Source organism: Geotrypetes seraphini, chromosome 8, assembly GCF_902459505.1.
Source record: "Geotrypetes seraphini chromosome 8, aGeoSer1.1, whole genome shotgun sequence".
NCBI lineage: Eukaryota > Metazoa > Chordata > Amphibia > Gymnophiona > Dermophiidae > Geotrypetes > Geotrypetes seraphini.
The window spans coordinates 191,048,702-191,069,082 of NC_047091.1; the positions used below are offsets into that span (position 1 = coordinate 191,048,702).

The 20,381-nt window shown below is 47.2% G+C and overlaps 1 protein-coding gene across 1 annotated transcript in view; it reads right to left on the reverse strand.

Moving 5' to 3' along the window:
* Positions 1-20,381, reverse strand: part of ZNRF3 (zinc and ring finger 3) — a 283,323-nt gene that overhangs the window by 39,760 nt on the left and 223,182 nt on the right. The window contains exon 2 of the mRNA XM_033955185.1: positions 18,765-18,890. Coding sequence (XP_033811076.1) covers positions 18,765-18,890 — 126 coding nt within the window. The remainder of the gene's footprint in view (positions 1-18,764; positions 18,891-20,381) is intronic.

Consider the following 20,381-nt stretch of genomic DNA (forward strand, 5'->3'; position numbering starts at 1 on the left):
TAGGGCGGGGGGAGGGAGTTATTAATGTGAGCTACTGCTAAAATCTGGCTTCTTACTACACAGGACCTGTGTTAAAATAGCACCAGTTAGTGAATGTACTTATCAAGGTGGATTTCCAATAAGACGGTTTATTTTACTCCTCTCACAGGCTGTTTTAACACAGGTCCCGTTTCATACAATGAGACTTGGTTTCAACAGTAAAATAGCCCATCTAACAGTAGCACTTAACATGGAAACCCCACCCAGTATGAGAGTTCTAGCCTCTGGTGACCACAGCTGGTATTGTGATGTCATAATGCCATATTCCACCAATGAGAGCCAACCTCACCAGTGATGTCACAATGGCTTCACTGTCCTATATTTGGCTCATTCTGATACTGTGATGTCATAATGCCACATTCCACCAATGAGAGCCAACCTCACAACTGATGTCACAATGGCTTGATTGTCCTGTACTTGACTCATTTTTATTACATAGAGCGAGGATTTTCTATTTCTAGAGAAATTTCTTTTTTCTTTAATTTATTTCAAGGGATATGTTATCAATACGGATTATCATTAAGAGGTGTTTTCCTGGAGGAAAAGTCCAGAGTCTATTGAGAAAGACCTGGATCGGGAGCATGGACTGTTACTACTCTTTGGATTTTGGCCAGGTACTAGGAACCTGGATTGGCCACCATGAGAACAGGCTACTGGGCTTGATGGACCGTTGGTCCGACCCACTAAGGCTCTTCTGATGTTCTTAGTAACTAGGTCTCATTGAATAGAATGAAACCTGTGTTAAAACAGCCCAAGATGTTGTGGATAAACTTTTTGAAGGAACTTCTAGGTTGTGAATTGGTTCTTAGTTGAGAGAGAGTGAGGTTTTAATTTCAGTTTGGAGTGAATGGAAGTTTGTTCATTTTAAGTTTTGTGTTTAAACTATGTATGTTTATTTTATGGAAACTGCTTAGATCTTAGGCGGTATCTAAATTTTTAAAAGAATAAATACGATAGTGATAAAACAACATGTCTTATCGGAAGCCCATGGTGATAATTATATTCCTCAATTTCATGGAAATATTTATTTTTTGAAATTGATTTGTTTGCAAGCTTCAGCCTTGTACCTGCTCTGTACCACTGACCCCCAACTCACTCAGAGCAGCTGTGCTACGTCCCCCCCCACCAGGTGACATCAGCATCAGGACACATAGGCCCTGTGATTAGGCATTACAAACATGCTGGCCGACTGTTCTCTCTCTGCCTGCCAGGGCCTAGGAACCCTCAGCAGCTCTTCTGCTCCATAAAGAAATAAGAATTGAGGCTGCTGGGTCAGACCAGTGGTCCATCGTGCCCAACAGTCCGCTCACACGGAGACCCTTAGGTCAAAAAACAGTGCCCTAACTGAGACTAGACCTACCTGCGTACGTTCCGGTTCAGCAGGAACTTGTCTAACTTTGTCTTGAATCCCTGAAGGGTGTTTTCCCCTATAACAGCCTCCAGAAGAGCGTTCCAGTTTTCCATCACTCTCTGGGTGAAGAAGAACTTCCTTACATTTGTACGGAATCTATCCCCTTTCAATTTTAGAGAGTGCCCTCTCGTTCTCCCTACCTTGGAGAGGGTGAACAACCTGTCCTTATCTACTAAGTCTATCCCCTTCAGTACCTTGAATGTTTCGATCATGTCCCCTCTCAATCTCCTCTGTTCGAGGGAGAAGAAGCCGAGATTCTCTAATCTTTCGCTGTACGGCAACTCCTCCAGCCCCTTAACCATTTTAGTCGCTCTTCTCTGGACCCTTTCAAGTTGTACCGTGTCTCTCTTCATGTATGGCGACTAGTGCTGGACGCTGATTCTGCTTGCTCCTCTCCAAATTCTGGTGCTCTAACCATTGCCTCATTTACCTGTAAGGCTGCTCCCACCCCCACCCCCCTCGAGTATAATAAACCACCACATTCAAATTGAAGAAAAAGCCAAACCTTTAAGAAAAAAGAAAATACAAAATGCTGGTGGAAGTAACCAAGCATTAATTTGTTTTTGAAACAGTTTAGTTACCCAAAATGACAGAACTGTGGAATTCCACCCATTTGTTCCAGCCCAGAAACAGCTTTTCAAAATGGTGAAATGCGGAGAGGGGGAGGCATTTCAAATGCAAAACATCTGCCCTGAACTGTTCACATCATTCGTCTCACCCAGCTCTGGCCACTAGAGGTCAGAATTGCTCTTTCCATGACATTCACACAAACTGGCAAGAACTGAGCGGAGGGAGCGGCCTCCCCCGCCTCCTCAAATCCACCAAATTCAGCCTAGCTGCAACTTATAGCCTTTGTCTGTCTGATGTGCAGTATTTAGAAGCTATGCCTAATAAGTAGAAAAACGTGGCTTCCATTAAAAATATCTGTTTTGGACCCTCATAGGAGAGATTCATGGTTCAATCCACGCTCCTTGGGCTGGCCAGGATGCCGCTTCTAGGGCAGAGGGAGGGTGTGCCATCTCTGTACATTTCCAGCAAGGACATCTATTGGCCATATCATCATAATTTATTTATTTTTATACCACTTATACTCTAAGTGTTTTTTTATATTCAGGTACTTTATCAACCCTTGGGCTCAAACTCTATCTAGTGTACCTGGGGCAATGAGGGGATTAAGTGACTTGCCCAGGGTCACAAGGAGCAGCGAGGGATTTGAACCCACAACCTCAGGGTGCTAAGGCTGTAGCTCTAACCACTGTGCCACGCACTCCCACTACATTACAGGTCTCTCTCTACATTCCCGGGTTTGGCATTCACAAATTCAGTTATTCATGAGCCTCCCAACTCCCAGACCCCTCCACACCCGACTTAAAAGCCCTGATGGTGAAGTGATGAAGCGGGGCAGGAAGGCTCATGAAAGCCTTGATCAAAAATGGCTGCCACAAGTTCCCAGGAAGTGACGAGATAGAGATAGAGACAGACAGAAGGTATTACACCACTGGAGACCATGTGATTCACCCAGGTATACACCAAGAACTGGGACTCATATTCAATAGCTTTTATACAGGAAGAAAGCACCCTGTTACCAGAAGGAACGCATCTGGAACTTATTTACCCATGCAATCCTTCATAAACAATCTTAAAATGTCCTTTTGGAGTACACAACTACACGTCGTCTAAATATGACTTTTACAAAAGCCACTCTTACAGGTATACATCCCTAGCACTCACAGCTTCCATAGGGGTGTACGTGCCTCGTATTCATAATTCCTATTTAGCAAAACAAATGACACCAGCAAAGCCACCGGTGTGGGGGGGGGAAGAGGAGTCAGAAGCTGTCCCCCCACTATAGCTGGCTGGGATCCCCAAACCCACCAGCGGAAGAGATCAGACATTGCAAATTCAAGTCTGATTATGGAGAAATAGAAGCATCCTGTGATAGTCTCGAAGCACCGGCTCACGAAAAAGCACTGGACCCAGTGTAGGGTCAGAGGATAGTGCTGGAATGTTGAAGAGGGAGAGCAGAATCCATACCATTTTTCTGGGCAGATGAAACAGAATGAATATGCACACTGGAAAGGGACTCACACATGGCCCTGTTGTGTTGACGTCACCCATGGGTCGCTGATTCTCTCTTAGACAAGCAAGATACAGAGAAAAATAGCACCCCCTCTGCCCCCAGGAAGAAAGATAGATGGGTAGATGTGTGAGACCAGAGAACTGAGGGGAGGCACCTGCAGAACCAGGACATAATTCTCCTGTAGAAACCCACTGGGCCAATTGGGGGGGGGGGGGGTCTTTATTTCTCTGGAACCCACAATCTAATCTGGCCTATTTTCAAGCCTTAAGTGTCTTTTCACCAGATTTCTCCCCATAGCAAAAATTTGGTCCCATTCTGTTAAAATTTTTCAGAGAGCTGTTTTGCTCCCAGACAGCAGGCTAGCAGGCCGAGATCCTGAGTTCAAATCCCACTGTGGCTCCTTGTGATCTTACGCAAGTCATTTAACCCTTTGCTGCCTCAGGTACAAACTTCAGAGGTAAATCCTCTACAAGGTGACCACGTCTATAATGGTTTCAGGGAAAACCAAAGGGGTCACATAATATTAGCATAATGGCTCATTGCTGCACCGGAACACTTGAGATCACGAAATGACATCACCCATCGGCCTACTGTAAGTGGGTATGCCTAAGGGTGCCATGCGACACGCAGCTGATATTCTAGAAATTGTGTACATCACGTGACAACACACCCACGCTTGGCCTGCGTCAATGCCCTCCTTGCAGCCATGCATCAAGAAATATTTTAAAGCACAGCGCTTGGAGCCAATGACGCGTCTGAGTGCTGCTATTCCATAACCCGGGTATGTATTTGGCACTTAACATTGGATGCCAGCTTACCGAATGGCTCTTAGACAGGAAAATACCTACCTTACCTGTAAGTACCTTGAGCTGCTATATAAAAGTCATGAGCCCTTCCGTTCGCTGAGAACACATCTGTTGTCGGGAAGGTTATTTTAAAAAATTGCCCAATAAAGAGTTACCCTAAATCAGTATGACCCAGGAGTAACTTTTGAGTGCTTAAACATTCTTCTCTCGTGAGCAGAAGTGTGTTTAGCCTCAAAAACGTAGCCCTGAAATGAGTTAAGTTACTCATCTTCTCTGTTTCCTTTCTTAACCTTTATTTCTGTGTAGAGAGACACTCTAATAAGAAATATAGAACACCGTCTTGCTTCCCTTTCAAGCTCTTGGTTTCTTCACCACTTCTTCCTCTCCTGTAATTAGACTCTTCCAATTACAGAAGGCAGTGGATTTCCCCCTCCTCCCTGAAGCGTGCCGGAGCTCCAGCTGCAGTACTGAAATCTGGAATTACGGGGACCAGAGAAGGTAAGGGAGTCCATGTTTGGCCACTGATTACAGCCTTGTTCTGTACGCGGTAGGGACGGACGCTTGGCTTCCTGCAGAGGTCCTTGAGTTCTTAGTGCTGGAACGGGAACATCCCAGCCCACGTAATGCAATGACCAAATCAAGAGAAACTTTTCAAGCAAATACCCCCTTTCTAAATACAGCTCTCTGGAAATCCTGTCTTTCTTGCAAGGATGGGGTGGTTCTGTAGCCGCCACCCTCCTTCTTCTGTTAAGCCCAATTTGGGTCCAATTTTCACATACCCAGAAGTTAAGCTGGTACTTAGGAGACCTCAACAATCAGTCTGGGAGGTTCAGTAAAGCAGACCCCCCTTGAATCCCAGACACTGACTCAAAGTCTCATTCATATTTCCCCTCATTCTTTCAACCGGGACTCATGTTTTCTTGCATGCCTTTGACCAGGATTGTTTCGTTTTATTCTGTAAACTCCCCAGCAAGCATGAAATTTGATTAGCCCTCCTTAGTTTTTCCATCCACCTGTGTCTTATGGTGCGATCGCCACGATGCTGACGGCTGCCACTATCACCTTTAACCCAGAGGTCCTCGGCAGAGTGACAAGACTACAGGAGAAGCCCTGAACCAAATGAACTCTGTGTGTGGCTCTGGACAAAGTGTATTTTTGGAGTCAATTAAAGAGGAATTGCCTTTATTGTCACAGTTGTCTGGGTCTTACTGCATCTAAGTGGAATGGACGTTTCAGCCATCATGAATTACCACTGCAAACATCTAACGCAAAGACTCCATATGGAAACAAGAACACCCATAGACATATTCCCTTTAGGATCAAACTAGAACAGAGGAATTAGGACTACAAAGCACATATAATACTATCCTGGCTCTCAAAATGCCACAAGATCTTAGACTCATCAAAACATTAGCAGAACCCCTTCAATACTCTATCTTCCTGCAGTGGTAACCATCTCAAGAATCCAGTATGAAGTGGTAGAGACCCACTCTGGGCAGAAATTGGTCTCCTAAGGCCCCCTTTTTCCTCCAAAACTTGCAGGGTTAACTCCTGAGGGACCTACCCAATCAATGGGATGTCCACCATCCCTTAAGATGGACATCCTCATAGTTTCCCTAGTAAAACAATCGAGAACGGTACACATGAAACCTCTGCAGCCTTAACCTCCCACAGAACCAAAACCAACTTCTTGCTCCTGAACCCTGCATTAAAAGCTGAATATGCTACCAGTAATCTAATCTAATCTTTAGTCTTATCTAATCTTTAGTCGGGTCATTCCAGAGGGACTCAAACCGGTTAACAAAACATAATCTTAAGAACATTGATAAACAATAATAAAAAAGGGAGAATCGGTGAATGTCAACATACAGTTGTCGACTAGGGGGTTTCTATCAGTTATCAGCAAGTCAACAAAGAGAGTTTTAATAACTGAAGGAAGATCATTCCAGATTTTCACCATAGTAAATGCCAAAGAATGTGAAAGCCTACCTAACGTTCGAATCCCTTTAATGGAAGGGAATATTAATTTAAATTTATGTATGTTCCTTGCAGACTGAAGACAATAAGAATTGAAGGCCCGCAAGAATCAAGCTAGGAGGTGGTGTGTATGGGTGTCTGCCAACACATTTCCCCAGTTTTTAACTAGGTGTTTCCTGCAACTGCTGGACTCCATAAGTAAGGCACAGAAACATGATTTGTGCATCACTTCCATAAACAAAAAAATAGTAAAGCCACAGAACGCAAGTGAAAAATACATTAAAAGGTATAGATGACAGAGAAGCCCTGAGGCACTTCACACCAGGGATCCAAGGCCAGAAAAGCTGAGACCATACCTATACTCCAAAGAGAATTATCAAATCAGAAGCTGGAGAGAGGTCCAGATGCACTGAGCAATGCAGATCATTGGAAGCTCTGAAACAAGCAATGAAATATTTCCTTACAACCCGACTATGAATATGCATGAGATCTATGTGCATGCACTGCTTTCAATGCATATTCATTGGGGAAATCCTGAAAACCCAACTGAATTGCAGCCCTCAAGAAGGGATTTTGAGATCCCTGGTCTAGCCTTACCTGCGTTCTTTCTCTCTGCAAGAAACTCCCCAACCCCATATGTCCTGTCTGTCTGTCCAAATCCATTCTAAGAACCTTGCTCCCTGGTATTCTCCTTAAGTCTTATGTATGTAAGGCTGAGCGCTTCTGAAGAAAATCTAAATCTGAAATCTCCCTTTCATTTTTCAATGCCAGAAATCGTGAATATCAAGCATGAAATGACATCTCCCAAGCCAGGAATCATCCACACGTTCTTTTTTCTTTATTTCATTAAATTTCCCCCAAGTTTTCGGCCCCTTAGACTATGGCCCTTTACTTCTTCACCTTGAATCTTTATCTCAGGCCTTATCTTGGCCAACTCATTTGGTTAAAAAACTGTCGCAACAAATCTGCCCTAGTACACCCAGTTTCCAATTTTCCTTTCAAACGTTTTAGAAAAATTGGTGTTTAAGCAGCTCACAAACTTTGTAGAAGTCACCAACATACATCACCCTTACCAGACTGGATTTTGCAACAGCCCACAGCATGGAAACGACACTGTTAGCTCTTAACGATTCTATCCGTGCATCTTTTGATTCCCGTTTTTCTAGTGTCTTTAGATTTAACCTCAGTGTTTGACCTTGTTGATCACAATCTACTTATTGATAGAATACAGTCATATGGACTTTCAGGCAGCATTCTTTCATGCTTCAAAAGTTACCTATCTGCTCATTCATATAGGATCACCTACAAACATTTTCATTTTAAGATCATTGCAATCATCCATCAGATATTGTACCATATTGCTCCAAGGGTACTAAAAGCACAGTTACTTACCGTAACAGGTGTTATCCAGGGATAGCAGGCATATATTCTCACATGTGGGTGACATCATCTACGGAGCCCCAGCGCGGACAGCTTTTCAAGCAAACTTGATTGAAGTTTCAAGTTTGCTATGCTGCACCACGCATGTGCATGCCTTCTTGCCCACTAGAGGGCGCATCCCCACCTCGTGGTCCTCAGTTCCATAACCAGCAAAGAAGCCATCCCCGGGGAGGAGGGCGGGTTGTGAGAATATATGCCTGCTGTCCCTGGATAACACCTGTTACGGTAAGTAACTGTGCTTTATCCCAGGACAAGCAGGCATGATATTCTCACATGTGGGTGACCTCCAAGCCAACCAAAAAAGGGCAGGTGGGAGGATGGCAATTTAGGAAAACAGATTACGCAAAACTGACTGGCCAAACCGGCCGTCACTCCTGGACAACGTATCCAGGCAGTAGTGGGAGGTGAAAGTATGAACCGAAGACCAAGTGGCAGCCTTGCAGATATCCTCCACTGGAGTAGACCGGAGGAACGCCACAGAAGCTGCCATCGCTCGGACCTTATGTCCCGTGACCCGACCATGAAGCGCGAGACCAGCCTGAGCGTAGCAAAAAGAAATACAAGCAGCCAACCAGTTGGACAAGGTGCGCTTGGAAACAGGACGTCCCAACCGATTAGGATCAAAGGACAAAAACAAATGAGGAACCTTCCGATGAGACTTGGTGCGTTGAAGATAAAAGGCCAACGCTCTCTTACAGTCAAGCGTGTGAAGCGCCGCTTCCCCAGGATGAGAGTGGGGCTTCGGAAAAAACACCGGAAGAACAATGGACTGATTGAGGTGAAAATCAGACACAACCTTAGGTAAAAATTTAGGATGGGTGCGAAGAACCACCTTGTCATGATGGAACACAGTAAAGGGCGGGTCCACAACCAAAGCCTGCAGCTCACTAATCCGACGAGCGGACGTGAGCGCAAGCAAAAAGATCACCTTCCAAGTGAGAAACTTAAGATGAGATTTGTCAATAGGCTCGAAGGGAGGCTTCATCAGTTGAGCCAAAACCACATTAAGATCCCAAACTACAGGAGGAGGTTTCAAAGGAGGATTAACATTCACTAGACCCCTCATGAAACGAATCACCAGAGGATGAAGAGAGAGAGATCGACCCTCGATATGCCGATGGAAAGCAGCAATCGCACTGAGATGCACCCTAATGGAAGTCGTCTTCAGCCCAGACTTGGACAAATGCAACAAATATTCCAGAACCGAAGACACCGGAACCGAACTCGGATCCAGATGATTCGAGGAACACCAGGAAGAAAATCTGGTCCACTTCTGAGAATAACAAAGCCTAGTCGAGACCTTGCGCGAGGCTTCCAGAACCTCCCTCACAGACTGAGAAATCTGTGAAGTCACGGGGAAAAGATCCGAGAACAATAGAGGGGCAGTTTGCGAGTCTCCGGGGAGGCAAACAAATCCACCTGAGGAGTCCCCCAGCGGTCGAAGACCTCGCGCAGAACTCGGGAGTTTAGCGACCACTCGTGCGGCTGGAGAAGACGACTGAGTTTGTCGGCCAGACAATTCTCTCCCTGAATGTAAACCGCCCGCAGGAAGATGTTCTGGGAGACCACCCATTCCCAAAGGCGCAGGGCTTCCCGGCACAGGGACCAAGAGCCCGTTCCCCCTTGTTTGTTCACATAATACATGGCCACCTGGTTGTCCGTCTGCACAAGGACTACCTGATCGTGCAGCAGGTGGCAGAACGCTCGAGCAGCCAGAAAAATGGCACGAAGTTCTAAAACATTGATGTGACAACTCCGGTCCTCTGCCGACCATAGACCTTGAGTCCGCAGACCGTCCAGATGAGCTCCCCAAGCGTACTCCGAAGAGTCCGTGGTTAGGACCTTGCGATGCGGAGGAACGAGAAAGAGCAAACCCCCGGAAAGATTGGAAGAGTTGGTCCACCAACGGAGCGAGCGTCTCAAGGAAGGAGTCACAGTTATAGGGGAGGAGACTGGGTCCCGATCCTGACGCCACTGGGAGGCCAAGGTCCACTGAGGAAGCCTCAGGTGCAAACGGGCGAACGGAGTGACATGGACCATCGACGCCATGTAGCCGAGCAGAACCATCATGCGCTGCGCCAAAACTGAGGGCAGCAACGAAACCTGGCGACTCAATCGAAGCAGGACCTCCAACCGTGGCGGGGGGAGGAACGAACGGAGGCGAACCGTGTCCAGCACGGCCCCGATAAACTGAAGGGATTGAGTCGGGCACAACTGAGACTTGGGGAAGTTCACTTCGAACCCCAGACGTTGAAGGAAGATGATAGTCTGTCGGGTCGCTGAAATAACCCCTTCCTTGGAGGACGCCTTGATCAGCCAATCGTCCAGGTAGGGAAACACCTGCAGCCCCCGAGATCTCAGGGCTGCCGCGACCACCACCATACACTTCGTGAAGACTCGAGGGGACGAATCCAGTCCAAAGGGGAGGACCCGATACTGGAGGTGCAACTCCCCCACCTGGAACGTGAGGAACTTGCGGAAGGCGGGATGCACCGGAACATGAGTATATGCTTCCTTCAGGTCCAGGGAGCACATCCAGTCCCCCGATTCTAACAGAGGGTACAGGACTGGAAGGGACAACATACGGAACTTCTCCCGGACAAGGAACTTGTTGAGCCTCTGGAGGTCCAGAATGGGGCGTAAGTCCCCTGTCTTCTTCGGGACCAAAAAGTAACGGGAGTAAAACCCCCACCCCCTTTGGTTCGGGGGCACGGGCTCCACCGCCCGAAGGCTCAACAAGGACCTGGCTTCCGACAGGAGAAGAGGAAGCAGGTCTCGACAGCCAGGAGAAGCCCCCGGCGGATGTTCTGGCGGCATGGCTAAGAAGTTTAGCGAGTAACCCTCGGAGATGATCCGGAGCACCCAAGCGTCCGACGTGATCTCGGCCCAGGCTGGAAGAAAGGCCTGCAATCGGCCCCCGATAGGAAGGGGGTCCTTTGACAGTGCGGAGGGGGCCCGCCCCCAACCGCGCATCACGTCATAAAGATGGAGCCGGTTTAGACGTCCCTTGCGCCTGAGGCTTTGGTTGGGACGCTCTGCCCTGCTGAGGGAGACGCCGGGGCGGAGGCCTCGAGAAAGCCGGCGTCGACTTCTGCGGGTATCGCCGCGGAGGAGGCCTAAACAACTTCTGCGGCGGGGCCCGGGGTTTAGGACGGACCAATGAGGCGATAGAGCGCTCATGTTCAGACAAGCGTTTGGTCGCCGCCTCCAAGGACTCATCGAACAACTCGGAGACCACACATGGAAGATTGGCCAGACGTTCTTGCAAGTTCGGGTCCATATCCAGGGTACGAAGCCATGCGAGACGGCGCATCGCCACTGCAAAGGCGGATACACGAGAGGCCAACTCAAACGCATCGTAAACTGCGTGAAAAAGGTAGAGACGCAGCTGAGACAAATTGGCCATAAAGGTACCAAAAACCCCCTTGTGGGAATCCGGCATGACCCCATAATACCTGGGCAACGCCTTCACCATCTGCCTTAAATAGGATGAGAAGGTGAATGCATAATTAAGGACCCTGGCAGCCATCATGGAGTTGGAATAGAGGCGACGACCAAACTTGTCCAGGGTCCGTCCCTCCCGCCCGGGGGGGACCGCAGCAAAGACCCTAGAAGGCTGAGACTTCTTCAACGCCGACTCCACCAGCAACGACTGGTGGGACAGCTATGCTTTGTCGAAGCCTTTGCAAGGGACCGTACGGTACTTCGACTCCATCTTTGATGGAACTGCTGTGACTGTAAGAGGGGAGTCCAAGTTTCTCAGGAAGGTCTGATGTAGAACCCTGTTGATAGGCAGACGAGGAGTCTCCCTTGGGGGAGAGGGCAAATCCTGCTCCTCCAAAAATTCCTTCGTGTATTGAGAGCCTGACATAAGGTCAAGGTCCAAAGCCCTCCCCAGCTCAAGCACAAATCTGGAAAAGGAGGAGGGCTTCGAAGGCGGAGAGGGAGATCGAGAAGCCCGTGTCGCCAAAAAAGAAGGGGAAGCCTCACGGGAGTAACGAGGCTCCTTACCGGTGCCAGACCCCGAACCCCAAGAAGCCTCACCCAGCGATCTCGACGAGGTCAGGGACCGCCCATGCCCCGAGGAACCCCTATGGGAAGTCCCCGGGGTATGAGGCACCGAGGCACGCCCCTTCCATCTCGGCGAAGAGTCCCTCGAAAACTCCACCTCAGAGGAACGGAAAAGCCTCGGATTATCGAGGCGGAGCTCGGAGACCCGCAGGGTCTCAGCCTCGGTCAGCGAGGAGCGACCGCGGCATCGAGGAGAGCCCCGTTGACGTTTGGGCTTCCTCGGCCGATGCTTCGCCCGAGGCCGACCCGAGGGAGAGGAGCCCCGGGAGGACCTCGACGAGGAAGAAGAGGAAGAGATCCTCCAAACCCTCCGCACCTTGTCCCGAGGCTGCACGCTCCGCTCAGGCTGGTCAACCGAGGTCGAGGGCAAGGTCGGGGTCGAGGCCGAAGCCACCCCGGGGGCCGAAGTCGAGGGTACCGAGACCGAGGCCGCCGAAGCCGGGGCTGACGAGGCCGAAGACGGCTGGAGGTGCGCGAGGGCACCGGACAGTTCCGAGGCAATGAGCGCACGGAGCAAGTCTTGAAAGAAGGGAACCCCATCATAGTCGGCAGATCCTGGGCCGGCGGGTGCTCCCTCGAGGGCGACCTCGGTCTCGAGTATTCCCGCGGGGCACCCGACTTCGATGCTCGGGGCGGGGCCGAGGACGGCCCACCCGCCCCCGTCGATGAGCCCAAGGATGGCTTCTTCGAGGCTGGAAGAGAAGAAGGAAGTGAGGACTTACCCACTGTCGACTTCGGGGTCGAGGACGCCGGCCTCGACGAAGCAGGCTGTCGGGGCGAGGTCGAGGGAGTCGAGGCCGATGTCAAGGCCGGGGCCGAAGCCAAGGCCGATGTCGAGGCCTTCCCCGCCGCGGGGTCGACAGCGAAGAGCTCCGCCATCCGAGCGCGACGGCGGCGGAGAGCTCTCGGCTGAAAAGTAGAGCACCGAGTGCAGGAGTTGGTCGGGTGCTCAGGACCCAGACAAAGTAAGCACCACCGGTGGGGATCGGTGATGGAAAGCAGCCAATCGCACCGGGTGCACTTTTTAAAACCCGTCAAGGGACGGGACATGGGCCCAAAAACCGGCCGGGAACGAACGAGGTCCCGCGGCCGCGGCTACCGGGAGCCCCCGGAGCCGAACGAAAAAGGTTATTATTTTTTTTTTTTTACAAAAAAAGACACACGAACAAAATAAAAACACAAATTAAGCACAGCGACCGAGAAAAAACCACTCAGCCGCAGTGTCAGAAGGCAAATTAGAAGAGCACAAATTCCACAGGGCTTCTGGCTCCGCGGAAAAAACTAAACTGAGGACCACGAGGTGGGGATGCGCCCTCTAGTGGGCAAGAAGGCATGCACATGTGTGGTGCAGCATAGCAAACCTGAAACTTCAATCAAGTTTGCTTGAAAAGCTGTCCGCGCTGGGGCTCCGTAGATGACGTCACCCACATGTGAGAATATCATGCCTGCTTGTCCTGGGATAAAGAATTGTTTGAAATTTACCAACCTAAAAGAAATCTAAAGTCTGAAAACACTATGAAATTGAGTTTAGAGGGGAGGATGCCTATTATTCATGTTAGAATTGGAGCGTCAATTTTGTCAGTAACGGGTGTCAAACTTTGGAACGCTCTGCCAGGCATACTGCGATTTTGTGTTGGAAATATCAATTTTAAGAAAATGATGAAAACGCAGCTCCTGATTAATGCTTTTCTAGGAAACGTTGCTACTTTTGTTCTTCCTGTAAGATATCGTGTTATTGTTGAATGTTTTATTGATATGTTTGCCTATTGTTTGTTCATATCTATGCAACTAAAGGGTGATCAGTATATTATGTGTGTAATCAATATGTTAACTGCATAGTTTTATGCGGTATATAAATTTTTTAATAAATAAATTATCTGGAGTATCGCAAGGCTCCATTCTTGACCGCCATCCAGGACCACGAAGGCACTCCATTTTGTTATGCTGATGATATTCAGATATTCTTTCTTATCTCTAAATAATTCTTGGCTACAAACGAATTGGCTTTCACTCAACCTGACCAAATATGAGTGCATGTGCTTTTCATCTTTACCACCACCAATTACTGACAATCGTGCTTTGGATACAAACAGGATAGTTGGTGTAATATTTTTCAATCAACTCAGTTTTAAGCCACAGGTCAATTCATTCACTCACTCATCTTTTTTTGCTTTACAGTGTTATCAAATCAGTTCACACGCTCATCCATGCCTTGGTTATTTCTTAAATTGATTATCCTAATTCCCTATTACACCACTTCCAACTTCAGCTGATTCAACCTACAGCAGTAAAACTTTTCCATTCCTCTCGTAGATCTAACAGAGTAACTCCCTTGCTTAAACTGGACCACTGGCTCCCACTTCCTGCTCGCTTTATTTTTTAAATTCTGGTCATGGTTTCAGAGTAAACTGATTATTCCCTATGTCCCCTTTTTCCCAAAACAGACTATCAAAATCTCAACAATTTTTTTCCCAACCACTGGAACAAATTTCCATCATCACTACGAAATATAACTTTGTCGTCTGAATTAAAAAAAACTGGTTAAGACTCAGTTTTACCAAAGTCTGAAAAAAATCAAGCATCTGTCATTGGCTGCAAACTTGGACAGGCTACTTCACTGATGCCGCCAGAGAATCATATGGTATCTTTAGGAAAGAACTAAAATCCACCTTGTTTAAGAAATTTATAACCTAAAATCGGAGCCTCCTCCCATCCCAAGGAGTCCGTCTACCCTCTTCTGCCAAAATTTCTCTCTTTAATTGTTACCAGTTTTTCCCACTGGTGCCCGTCCTTCGTTCAAATGTACCAAGTTAACAACTTACTTCTCATCAACATCTTATGTTATCTTTTGCACCTTTGTAACTCAAAGCGCAATCTCCTTTCTCTTCTCCTACTTATGCTCTGAATATCGTCGACTGTATAATGCTACTCATTGTGAAACCGTGTAATACACAGACCCTGTAACTCTCCTGTTACTATCACTAGATGTTCAATGCTATACTCTGTAATTCGCTGTCTCTACAGTTTCTCTTCATTGTACTTCCGTGGAGATGATGCGGTATATAAACTTAAGGTTTAGTTTAGAAGTCGCAAGATTGTGGCGGTATATAAGAATAAAGTTATTATTATTATTATTTGTTGAACTTGAATATTTCAGTAAGACTAGGTATTTGATCTTGTTATTTTAATGATTTATATATTTTAGGATATTTTTAGTAACATGTAACTCACTTTTGTAATTGCAGTTTTTTAGGCCCTTTAGCAGTTTATCAAGTACTAAAATAAATAGAGCGAGATTAAGGCTCTCTAGCTTGGAGAAGAGATGACAAGAGAAGCAAATAATTCACCCTTTTTGTCCTGTCATAATTAGATTGTAAGCTCTTTTGAGCAGGGACTGTCTCTTGTGAGTTTCATGTACAGTGCTGCATGTGTCTGGTAGCACTACTACTCCTTTTTTTCTACTCCAGTATTCATTATTTCTATAGAGCAGAGGTAGGGAACTCCGGTCTTCGAGAGCCGTATTCCAGTCGGGTTTTCAGGATTTCCCCAATGAATATGCATTGAAAGCAGTGCATGCACATAGATCTCATGCAGATTCTAATCTAATCTAAACCTTAAGTTTATATACTGCATCATCTCCATGAGAATGGAGCTCGACACAGTTTACAAGAACTTAAAATAGTGGGTAGAGAAGAAGAAAAAGGATTACATGAACTTATGTGTAGAAGGGGGGAGAGAAAGGGGGGAAGGATAGAGCTACAATTTGCTGAAAAGCCAGGTTTTCAGTTGTTTGCGGAATAACTGAAGGGAGCTCAGGTTCCGCAGCGGGGTGGTGAGGTCGTTCCAAAGACCTGTGATTTTGAAGAGAAGGGATTTTCCCAGTTTGCCTGAATAGTGGATGCCGCGTGGAGAGGGGAAGGCTAGTTTAAGCCTTTGGGCAGTTCTGGAGGAGTCGGGACTGGAGGAGTTGAAAGACAGTGGGATAAGAGGAGGCAGGATTCCGTGAATGATCTTGAAAGCCACGGCTCAAGAGGACCGGAGTTCCCTACCCCTGCTATAGAGCTACCAGACATACGAAGCGCTGTTTAGAGTCCCTACTCGAAAAAACTTACAATCTAAACAGGGGAACGGTTAATCTGCTGGCTGGGTTGGTAGGCAGTAGGGAGTACGGTATGGATTGAAGGCTATATTCAAAAAGGTGGGTTTTCAGTCTACTTTTATACAAGTAATAGTAGTAGTAACAGTAGAATCCCAGTTAACCAGAAATCAACAAACTGGCACTCTCAACCAACCAGCAAAAAACACTGCCAGCAAAAAAAAAATAATAATAATTGTCTCCACGCTCCTCACTCAACAACCTCCAAACCCAACTCCTGACCCAACCCTGACTCCAAACTCAACTCCAAACAGTCCCCCTCCTTCCCGCCCCCAAAGCAACAGAGCCAATACTGACAACTCCCCTTCCTCCCTCCCTTACCCAAAGCAGTAATGGCACCCGGTAAGCCGAGGTAGCACCGTAAACAGGCTGCTGATGGCCAGTCCTCTGCTGCATCACCTCCGAAAAGGCCCTGCTGGGGCTGGTTGCCATCAGCCTGTTTACAGCACTGCCTCTGCCGCTTCGGGTAAGGGAGGGAGGGGATGTCAGGACCAGCTGCTGCTTCAGGAGACTAGAGGGAGAGAGGAAGCAAGTGAGGGGGACCAGACCTTTGAGGGGGGAGGAAGGGACATGGATGCTGGACCTGCTTGATGCAAGGCACAGGAGGGGAAATGGATGGATGCTGGAACCATAAGGGGGGGAAGAGAAGGTGACCTAGACCAGAAAGGAAGGTGGGAAGGAAGGAACAGATGCTGGACCTACAAGTGGGGTGGGGGGATGATAGAGGAAGAGAGAGTGACTCAGACAGGAAAGAGGAGGTGGAAAGGGAGACAAAACTGGAGCTGGAGATAGAGAACAGAGGAGGCTGAAACCTGAGAAGGAAAAGGCAGAAAGGAATTTAAGGCCTTTGAATAGGGGAATTCTTTGCTTAAATTTGTTAGGTGTAGCTGGTTGTAAGAAAGGTTTGGACAAGTTACTGGAGGAAAAGTCTATAGTCCATTATTGAGAAAGACATGGGGGAATATTGATATTGCTTGGATTTTGGTCAGGTAATAGTGACCTGGATTGGCCACCATGAGAATGGGCTACTGGGCTTGATGGACCTTTGGTTTGACCCAGTAAGGCTATTCTTATGTTCTTATGTATTTCAAATTTAATATCAAATCAATATAGAGTTTATGATATGGTATGCTATGGGGTAAAGGCAGTGCCCGGTTTAAGAATGCCCAACTTATAACAAACTCGTACTTACAAACCAGGGTCCTGCCTCTCCCTTCCTGTGTTAATGCATCCCTTCTTCCTCCCTTCCTGTCCAAACGAGACCCTCCTCCTCCTCCCTTCCCTGTCCCTGCATTTCTGCGTCTCCAATTCATGCCTTCCGCGGGTGTTTACCTCCTCTGGCCGGCTCTCTCCTCCCAGTGGCACTTCTCTTCACGAAGCCACAGCTGCTGGTTCCAGCACAAGGCTCATGGCTGACTCGGAAGCCTCCCTCACATCAGAGGAAAGGCTTCCAGGTCAGCCGCGTGAAGGAACCAGTGGCTGCAGCTTCGCAAAGAGAAGTGCCACTTGGAGGAGAGAGCCGGCCAGAGGAGGTAAACACCCGCGGGAGGCACGAATTTGGGACGCAGAACAGAGGGAAAGACAAGGGGCGCATTGGGAAACGAAAGGGAGGAGAGTCAGATTTGGACCAGATGGGAGGAAGGAGCGTGTTGGGACTTTGGACAAAGGAGGGAGTATGAACTTGGGAGATAGTACGGAACAATGGAGGGAGTGAGGGAAAGAGATGGTGGGGAGGGAAAAGAAAGAGGTGAATTGTTGGGCATAGGGAGGGAGAAAAATATTGGACATGGTGATGGGACAGGCCTGAGGTACAGATGCATGGGGAAGAGAGAAATGTTGGATATGGTAGTGGTGGAGAGGGAACAGTGGGAAGGATGAAGAACAAAAGTGTAAAGCTCCTATCTTTTCTGTTTAAACTACAGTACTTTATTTTGAGGACCGTTTCTTTAATATTTAATGTTTTTATAGACTGTGTATTGTACAGGATCTGAGTTACTTACAAATTCAACTTAAGAACAGTTTAAAAACCGAAACTCGTTCTTAACCCGGGGACTGTCTCATACATTACAGTATTAGTTAGGCCTATTTTTAATGGTTAACTCGCAAGTAACCAGAAACTACATTTATCCGGCATCTACCAACCCCCATGGGTGCTGGTTAACTGAGTCTACTCTAGTATTGATAGAGGTCTGCAGAAGTCAGGAAACAGAAAAGGTTCGAAGAGCAGAAGACACTCAGTGAAGTCACATGGAAATACTTTTTCATTGAGCTCTGGATCTCACTGCCAGAGAAGTTCCTGGAGAAAGCCACTGCTTATCTTTCCACTTTTGAGGACGTGGCTTTGCCACTGGTGGAAGCAGGACACTGGGCTGGAAGGCTCTTTAGTCTGCTCTACTGGACTCCCGTTTAATAGCTTAATAAATTTGGTTAATACCATTCTGTTCAACAAAGGTCAGAGTGGTTTGCAATAAAATATAAAACTGTTAAGTTAAAGAGCAGAACACACACCAATAAACAAGTCAAAGCGTTCAATTTCTCTCTCAGGAATTACCACCACCCAGACTGTTCGCCCCAAAAGCTTCTGGTAAAAATAAGTTCACAATTGAAACTTAATTTTTTTTAAAAAACAAGTTTCCCCCTGAATATACAAGGGGAACTCGGCAGGGACAAGCACTTTCTCACATGGAAACTAAGGAAGCCTCATAAAGTCTCCTGTCCCTCAGGCACCATAGTTAAACAGCTCACCCCAAGCACTCGCCCCCAACAGTTTCACCAAAGCCGTACCTTGCCCAGGACCGTCAGACATGGCTTGGGATCCAGCTCCGGCTGCTCCAGCTTCACTACACCTACCCATCCATACTCGTAAAGGTCTTCCTCATCATTGCTGTTACACAGGCCCAAAGGATGCATCTGCAAAGGAAAAAAAATAAAGCCACATGAGAAGTACATCCAGCGCTCTGTGCAGGAGGCAGCATATCACAGCGATTGTGTGAAGGACTTTCAGCCAAAGTAGAACATTTGTATGAAATGCAGCAGGGGCCGGGCCGGGCCAGGGCATCCCCCCCCCCGAAGCCTTCCATTGTGGCCTTCAAACAGTTGGGCTGAAAATGCTCCTCAAATCCTGTGAATGTGTTACTGTATCTACTCAAATATAAGCCCATCCAAGTATAAACTGGGATACCATTTTTAGACCCCTATTTAGGGGAAAAAGGGTAACTTGAATATAAACCGAGGGTTTATTTTCTACCATTCCTCCCCACCCATCCTCTGCCCACACTGCACCAGCAGTTCCCCTGCTGTCAGTGGATCCAGGAGGGGAGGTGGACCATGCCTCTTCAAAGAAGGGAGGAGCACACAAGCATCGGGGGAACTGTCAGGACGTTTGGGGGGGAACTGCTGGCTTCAAGTGGAGAAGTAGGGATGCTACTGGGTGGGCAGACTCAAACATAAACCAAGACCCCCTCTTTGGAGCCTTTCTTTTGGCCCAAAAATATGGTTTATATTCGAGTATATACGATAATTTCAATTTGCCCACTTGATATAAGAACTGCAAACAAAATCTCTTAAGTGTGTTACTCATCTATGGAATTTACTACTGTTGACAATCCAAAATAAAGTGAGTTTGTAAAATATATCCTTGAAGAGCTGTAGCATGAACACTAGTATTACTGTAATTTGTAATGTTTTAATACATAGTCAAGGCTCTTGGAGCCTTCTCACATTCACACTGCAGCCCTTTAAGTAAAAAGTTTGGAGACCACTGGAATATAGCAGGGCAATTATAGAAAAGAAACCAACAAAGAGAGAAGGGAACCTATATACAGTGTGTCCGTAACGTAAGCGACAAACATCAAATGAAAAAAGAGAATAAAGTCAAATGCAGATGATTAATCAAGGGAGTCTTTCTAGTAAGGTGCATTAAGTCAATGTAGCCCATAAGTACACCATGGGCTGCCCAGCACGTAGGACCCAAGACTCGAGCTGTAAGATGCAGACTAATTATTGCCTAGCAGCTTCCAAAGATATGAGAGTCCGTGACGCATGAAAAAGCTGTTAAGGGAGCTGGTTGAAAAAAACTATTTTATATCGATATCTTTGCGTGGAAATTTTTTAAACACCTAGGTTGATTTAATTTTTTGTAACATTTAAAAATGTTTCAGCTTACTACATATGGCAGTGTTCTCCCCAGAAATTTTTTCCAGCCGGGTGGGGTGGGCGAGACAGGGAAATTTGATGGTGGGGAAAATTAAGGGCTCCTTTTACAAAGATGCGTTAGCACCTTAATGCGCGGAATAGCGTGCGCTAAATTGCCGCGCATGTAGCCGCTACCGCCTCTTAAGCAGGTGGTAGTTTTTCAGATAGCATCCGCTAATCCGGTGTGTGCGCTAAAAACACTAGCGC